Here is an 8369-nt window from a genome sequence, read left to right as displayed (position 1 = left end):
AAAACAGATTACAGAAAAAGAAGTATGCTTAAAAACCCAAATACAGAGGCCACGGAGATGGCTCAGTGGAATAAATGCTTCCCTGGCAAGTGCAAGGGACTGAGTTCAATCCCCAGTTCCGCAAAAACAAAACAAAAAACCCAAATACAAATTTGACATAGTGGGTTGTACCTATAATCCTAGTATTCTGGAAGGCTGAAGCAGGAGAATCACAAGTTCAAATTGCTTGGTCAATTTATGAGACCCTGTCTCAAAATTTTAAAAAAAGTGAAGGATAGTGATATAGCTCAGCACAATAGGCCTAGGCTCAGTTCCCCGTACTATAAACCAAACCACACCACACCACACTCAAAACACAGCCAGGCAATGAGGTTCATGCTTGTCATTCTAGCAACTCAGGAAGCTGAGATGGGTTGAACCCAAGGGTTTGAGCACATACTAGGCAACAAAACACATAATCAGCTATTTCAAAAACAAAACACAAAAAAGTGTAAACATATTTCTAAGTATCTCAAGGATCAAGTAAGAAGCCATGGGAGAAACAGACTTCAGATGAGCCAGCTGCCAAGGTAAGTTCACACAATTTTTCTTGCATTCCTAAACTTTAAACTCAACTAAATTTCTTTCTTGAGCTATTCAAGTGAGTTTCTATTCCCTGTAATCAAATAGGTCTCAAATCTCTCTAAGTCTCTAGTGGACTAGGATAGTCATACACATTAAATTAAGGAAAACTGCTATAAATACAGGTATTTGGAATAAAATGAACCTTGATAAACTATCTTAATAATGTAACATATATTGTTCAGATTTTAAAGTAAGTTGCATATTTACATTCCTTCACTGTATTACACTGTTTAAGAGGAATCAAAAGTTTTTCAAGATTTAATATCAGGACTTAGTGTGTATATAAACATCAAAAGATGTAACTGAGGGTTGCCTCTTTGCAGTTTAGTTCTAAATATGAAACATCACAAAGAGGTATACACATTTGGTTATTAATGTCCCTTTCAATGTTTTTCTTTCGTACAATTTTTTTTTCTTTTCTTTCTTTCTTTCTTCTTCTTCTTTTTTTTTTAAATAGTGTGAGGGGTATCACACTATATTGGTTGGAGACTGGCCTTAAACTCATTTTGATACTCCTGCCTCAGCCTCCCTTGTTCTGGGATTAAAGGTATGTGCAACCACATCCTGTTCTTTAGCCTGGTATGACAGGTAGAAAAATGCTCTTCAAATATGTCGCTACCCTAATTTTCAGGGCCTGGAGAATATGTATGTTACCTATCAGGTAATGAAGAATATGCACACATGATTAACTGCCTGGAGAGTCCATTTCTATAGCCCCAGCTAAACTGGAGGCTGAAACAGTAGATTTCAAACTCCAGGCTGGCCTAGTCAATTTAACAAAATACAGTCTCAAAATAGAAAGGGCTGCGGAGGGGCAGAGGAGATGGCTCAGTAGAATAAGTGCTTGCCTGGCAAGCCCAAGGGCCTGAGTTCAATCCCTGGTTCTGTCAAAAAAAAAAAAAAAAGAATAAAGAGAAAGGGCTGTGGATAAAGCGCAATAACAGAAGAAGCACTAGCCTAGAATTCGTGACTCCCAGGGTTCAATTCTCAGTACTAAAGGAAAGAAAAAAAAGATATAATCTAGGAGAACCTAATCTAATCATGTACCCTTGAACGTAGAGAATTTTTCCTAGATTAGTGAGAGATGGAATGACCCAAGAGTCAGAAAAATAATACAGAAGGATGTGGTTCACTGATGCTGCCTTTGCAGGTGAGAAAGGTCACTGACTAGCTGGGAAAAGCCCTCAGATGCCAGCCTGCAAAACAGGGATGCAGGGAGAGCAGCTCTACAACTACATGGACATAAGTTCTGCCTACAAATTAAATGAGCCAGGATTCTCCAGAAAAGAACCCAACCTCGTGAAAACCTTCACTGCAGTTTATAAGATACTACAGACTTTTAAACTGTAAAATGCTGATTTTCTGGTAGTAACAGAAAACCTCTTTCTTTCATTTACATTTTTTAAAACCCCCAAAATTTTTTACATGACTCTTAAATTCTTTTGGAAACAAAGAAAAATACAGTGGTACCTTGGTTCATGAACTTAATTCTTTTAACAATTGTGGTTGCAACCAAATTGCAACAGAGACTGGGCATGTTGGCATGTGCCTGAAATACCAGCGTTTGGGAGGCTGAAAGCAGGAAGACTACTATGAGTCTGATCTTTGTAGTGAGACCCTATGGACCCTGGACTAAATACATGGAAAAAAAAAAAAAAAATGCAAGCACACAGTAGTTGGTGAACTGAAGTGCCACTGCATGTTAGTCAATGCGTGCAGCCTACCCAGCACAGCCAATTTAGCATACACTTACCACCTGAAAATAGGAATATTTTAAAGAGATGACTGGGAGAAACTTAAAACTTCATTATGCTATGTAACGTCAAACTAAAAGGTAGGGAGAGACAGGTAAAAGGGAATGGAGAGGGCCATCCTATCAGTAAGAGGATGGTCATTAGGACAGACAGCCTAGATCTTCATTCTAGATACTTGCTCCAAGAAACATAGCTCACTTCTTAATCCAAGACTGTGGCAATGTACTCATGCCTTTCTACCATTTTAATCAATAATCTCTGACTTTTGCCCTTAACACTGAGGACCACTCCTCTGGAATTTGATCATTCTGTGGATTCCAAGACACCGTACTGTCCAGATTTCTCTTTTTTGTGTCCTTCCTTCTAGATTTCTTTCCTCATAATATCCCCCACCTTTGCATTCAAGCTTTTCCCTCTGTCAATACTCACTAATGAATAATCTTCACTAGCATCATTTGTGGAGGGCAACCTTGTCATCAGATCTCCATTTGCCAATGGTTCTGCATGTGAATCATCTATCTATCTATCTATCTATCTATCTATCTATATTCATCTCTTTGAGACAGGGTCTCACTATACAGTAGGCTGGCCCTGAGCTCACTTTGTAGCAGTGGCTGGCCTTGAACTCAGTGATTCTCCTGACTCATAGCCTCCCAAATGCTGGGACTTCGGTCATATACCACTATGCCCAGCTCAATCAATATAATTTTCATCAGATAAAGAAGACCATGTACTTTTCTGTGGGGGTGGTGAAATGTAACTTTACTTTATTAACTATTTGAACCATGTTAATCAGCAAGAATCTATGCCAAAGAATGAGGACAGGATAAATGGGAAAGTGTGAGAAGTCACTGACTTCTTAAAGTAGAAGTTTAATAATACACATATATGATGGGAAGTTTTACTTTCCTACAAAACATTGTAATTGACAACTGTGATAATGAAAATGCCATTTAATTTTATTAGTGCCTACATCTCTAACACAGATCATTCTGGGGAGCTACAAACATATATCATCCTTGAACTGCAAAGTACCTTCGCCACCTGGCAAGCCTATTCACTTCAGTTTCAGTTGAAGTGTCAGTTCCTCAGTGAAGCCCTGCAGCACCTACTGTAAAGGCACACTTATTAAAAACCACTCCATGACACAACTTTATATCTGAGACAAAAATCAAAAGCCATCTTAGCAAAGACAGCTTAAAATATAGTGGGAGTAGGGAGGAAGATCAGCAGGAGAGAATGGAGGAAGAAAAGGGACCACTATAACGCACAGAGAAAAGTGGGGTTCACTACTACAGGGATGGACAAAAGTTTGCTGGTGATGAAGTTTTGACATAATCTCTTTTTCCTTGGGGTTGGGGCAAGAAGGGTAATTTCAAACAGAACTAAGAATACAAGCCATGTTGTACCTTTGGCCTGGCTGAGAGGCATGAAAGGTTAGTGAAGAGGTTAAAATGGTAGCAGATACCAGAAGTTTGGGAGCAGGATATACAGGTCTGTTATTTTTTTTCAGTAATTACTTCCTATCATATTAGGGCAGACTTGCTAAAATCCATTTTCCATGTGCTTGCCTCACCATCACATATACTAAAATCAACTTTCCACTGTTCTACCTTCCTAGACTTAAATCACACATTTTCCTAAGTCATTTTTCAGAAACAAGACATTACAACTGAAAACAATAGCTCTATTTTAACTACTTTAAATCTTATACTAAGACAGTTCAACAGTATCATCATGATCATAAAGTGTTAAAAATCCCTGCTAGGAGGAAGGTATCTCTGAAAAGATAAAACATGTATAGTTCATTTCTCTAATAAAAGGATTTTTATGTGCATCCTTGTTTTGTTTTGCAACATACTACTGAGAAGGTAAAGCTAACACCTATCTTAAAGACTGAGAGAAGTAGGGCCAGGGAGATAGCTCAGTAGAATAAGTGCTTGCCTGGCAAGCGCAGGGTCCTGAGTTCAATACCCCCCAAAAGACTGAGAGAAGTGAAAGAGAGTTAATGATTTTTCATTTTAAAATTAATGCTCTTTGAAGGTTTTGGAATATGGGAAGATCATCATTCTTTACCTTCTAGCAAGAAAATATTTGTAATTATTTTCAAATCATAATTGTAGGCTGATACATAATCAAGACAATAAGACCTGTAGTTTCTTATTACAAAAAACAAAAACAGAACACAATTAATGCTTTTTTCCCCCTTTTTTTTTTTTTTTTTTAGGGAAGGGTCTAAAGGGTGTTCGGGGTCTCACTACTAGATAAGACTCAGTGATTTTCCTGTTTACAGCCTCCCAAGTGCTGGGATTACAGCTGTGTGCCACTTCATACAGTCTCAGTTGCCCTCTCAGAGTGCCCTGGGGATGGGGCCAGCATGGCAGGCCCAGGGATTGAACCCGTGCCTCTGCACCTGCTTGCAGGCACTTTAATTTGCTGAGCTATTTGACCGGCCCTTAATGCTTTCTATACTATGATTTTTTTTGAAAAAAAAAAAAAAAAATCAGATAGATCTCAAACTGCTGATCTTCTGAGAAAGGGGCCAAATTACAATTAAATGTCTCTTCTGAATTAAAGAAATAACAAGGATTTTGGGCATAATCAACAAGCAAGAAAGTGGCAGAATGAAGCAAAAAATTCTAGTTATCAATATATACTAGGAATACAGTGAGCTGATGCCTTATTCATTAATTAAATACGCAGGATTTAACTTTTACTAGGCTCATTCCTGAAACACAAACAAGTAAAACACACACCTATAATTCCAGCACACTGGGAGGCTAAGGCAGGTCTGCAAGTTCAAGACCAGTTCAGGCAACTTAGTGAAAAACCATGTCTCAAAACTAAAAAAATACCATCCCTTCTCCCCCCCCCAAAAAAAAAACCCGTATAGATGTTGCTCAGTGCAAAGCTGGATTCAACTTCCTAGTATCTCCCCAAATAAATCTAAAAAACCCTCTGTAAATATACAGATTAATATACAAAGTGAGAAATACAAATCAGAAAAGTAGCAGTCACTTCCAGTGTATCTGAAACCTCTTGGCATACATATTGTATATAATAAGAACTCAATACCGCTGACTGTGCAGGCCTTGTGAAGACCTGAACATGGCTTTGAATGACGACAGATGACAGAACTACACTGAGAGACTATAGCAGAAGGCACTTTAAGCAGAAAGCGGGAAAACCCAGGAAAAACCCCAGAAATTAGCCATGGGGACTCTAAGATGGAAAACCAAACAGGAACTCTCAGTTATGAGGGAGACTGAGGCAGGAGGACTGCACGTTTTAATCCTATCCGAAAAAAATCTAGAGATAACTCTCCCACCCCTGCCCATGACACCTGGAATCAATTCCTAGTACCACTAGAGGAAAAAAAAAGTTGATGGATGGAGTGCACTGAGTGAGCAGAGAAGTTGCCTCAACATTTACATCGCAGGAAGACTAAAATGACAGGATACACACACCTAAGAGTTGAACTGGAGCTGAGAGAAAGCGCTCCTTTACACTGTCTATAGGTTGCAGCAAGAATTCAGCAAGCTGGATGGCCATAAAACAGTAACAAGACATCTTCTCTTGGAATTGCCCAGTGACTATTTTCAAAGGAAGGCAAATTACATGAGAATGGAACACTGATTTGTTAGTGTTTGTTGTCCCACTACTCTACACAATCTATTCTTTGTTTTTTTTTTAATTATCAGCATTATTTTGCTCTGTATTTTAATGAAATGGCTCTTTCTTTCTTTCTACCGCGTACAAACTGGGGAACTTGTGCTTGCCAGGCAGGTGCTTATGTCGCTGAGCTATCTTATCTTCCCAGCTGCAAAATCTATTGTTTACCTGGAGTAAGATCCTCAATTAAAAAGGCAACCTAGAAAGAGGCCTCTCTTCTATTTCTCAAATCTACTAATTAAAATAGTTACTGTTACATTTGTCTTAATCTTAATTTTTACAGCCTAAATGGTTTTAGAATTTTCTTCTTCCAAATATACCACATGCTCTTTAAAAGTTCCTACGAAACATGAGCAAAACACCACACTACTTAGGATTTACAGAGAAAACCACCCCGTTTCAAAAATACCATTCTCAAAAATACCAACGTCGCTGAAAGACTGTATAAATACACAGATTGCAGGAGAAAGTTTTGCTTTCGGCTACAACCAACAAGCTCCACAGTTCCTTAAAGAATCTGCCACATCATTAGTGCAACGGCAAGACGCCGGTTCCATTACAAAAGTTGTGCAAGGAGTCAAAAGTTATGCAAGAGTCACCACAGAAATCAAACCCTGGGATAAGAACAGTTGTAACGCCTGAACAAATTTAGGCTTATTTATTAGGCTTAAAGAAATGCCCAAGTTGCAGGTATTAGCAAAATATTTTACGAGTTTGTTTGCTTTCCTGTAACATATACCAGGATGTTATATTAAGCGAGAATAACTGAGAACATCTGAAAATCTGTACTTTTCACCCAAGATTTAACTACAAAATTTGGCGTTCCCAGCACACACACGAGCACACACATATCTGGAGCAATGAACAGCCCTACTTTACTACCAAATAACATCAGTTTATACGCATCAAAAGTCTTCTTTCCTGCCTTAATAACTCCAAAAAGATTAGCCAGCCTTCAAAACACACAATGCGATTTATTCTAAATTAGGAGTTGAAAGTATTGCAAATACAAATTTTTAGGAGGCTCTTTTATCTCTCTGCAGCTGGCTGGCCCACTCGCCAGGGCGCCCGACTCGGCCGGCGGATGTGCGCAGCGGGGAGAAAAGTGGGACTGTCAGGAACGCAAGCTCCCTCCGGGGTCTCCCTGTCCTTCTCGGAGGCCGCGGAGGGTGAAGGGGGGGTCCAGGGACGCGGTCCCATCGCAGCAGTCCCCCAACGTTTCGGGGCCGGGCGACCCGGCGTCGGGAGGCCGTGACGGGCCTCGCCCGAGTGGACGGCCGGGGCGGGTGCCGAGGACGGGCCTGGCCAGGCCGCGGCGGCTCGCAGTGCCCACGTCACCAGCTCCAGCACTGCGGAAATGGAGCCGCGCGGCCGGGAGGGAGGCGCCGGGCGAGGTCCGTCCGCGCCGCCGCAAGCCCCGCTTGCGCCTCAGCCCCGGCCCGAGCCACCGACACCCGCTCTGCCGTGCCCGGGGCCCTTACCTGTGTCGCCGATGATAATATACTTAAAAAGATAGGCGTACGCCATGGCCACGGCCGCTCGTGCCAGGGCACGCGGCTCCTCCTCCTGCTACTGCTCCTCCTCCGCGCCCCGCACCCGGCACCGCTCAGACTCCAAACGCCAGGCCCCGCCCGCTGCCGCCGTGGCCGTCAGCCGCGGAGAGTGAGGGGCGGGGGAGAAGCCCGACGGGACAAACTGACACCCCGAAGCCGACGGAGGCAGCGCCCGACCGAGCCCAGCCGAACAATAACAGCCGCCGCCGCGCTACGCCCCGCCTCCGCGCCGACCCGGAAGTGCTGCAGCGCGGCCGGCGCCACCGGAAGAAGGGCAGACCCACACGGCCCTGCCGGTCCGGCCGGATCCCCCTCCCGCCGCCGGAGCCTACCAGGCTGCTGTCCCTCGCACCGGGTCCGCCCGGAACTGGGGAGGCCAAGCGCAGGTGGTTCCGGCCCTCCTGAGCTGGTGTCCCCTGCGACCCAGGGGAGCTGAGGGGAAGGCAGAGGTGTCTGCGGTGCGAGGGCCCTGCCCAGGGGAGGTGAAAGGTTTTTGGGAGTGTGAGAGCTTCAGGGGAGGAGGGCGATGGTGTTTCCGTTCTGGCCTGCCAACCCGGCCTTGACCGTTGGGGTGGAAGTATTCTTATAAATTGGAACTACATCATGAACAGAAGTAAATCAGAGTATAGTATTTTGGGCAGTGGAACACTGCTGCTTTTAAGGAAAACAAACCTCACTTATGAAAAAATAAGGCAACTCTGTACAAATGCATATTTCCGTTACACATTTACATGTTGTATATATGGTGAACTAATATGATGAACTA

General features: G+C 42.7%; 1 protein-coding gene across 1 annotated transcript in view; it reads right to left on the bottom strand.

Moving 5' to 3' along the window:
* Rab2a (RAB2A, member RAS oncogene family) overlaps positions 1–7834 on the bottom strand; it is an 82316-nt gene extending 74482 nt beyond the window's left edge. Inside the window, exon 1 of the mRNA XM_004642356.2 lies at positions 7532–7834. Coding sequence (XP_004642413.1) covers positions 7532–7577 — 46 coding nt within the window. The 5' untranslated portion in view covers positions 7578–7834. The remainder of the gene's footprint in view (positions 1–7531) is intronic.
* Between the last annotated feature and the right edge of the window lie 535 nt (positions 7835–8369).

The sequence above is a fragment of the Octodon degus genome, unplaced genomic scaffold (genome assembly GCF_000260255.1).
Source record: "Octodon degus isolate 3935 unplaced genomic scaffold, OctDeg1.0 scaffold00152, whole genome shotgun sequence".
Lineage (NCBI taxonomy): Eukaryota > Metazoa > Chordata > Mammalia > Rodentia > Octodontidae > Octodon > Octodon degus.
The sequence above is the reverse complement of the archived record's forward strand: the minus strand, read 5'-3'. Positions and strand labels throughout refer to the sequence as shown.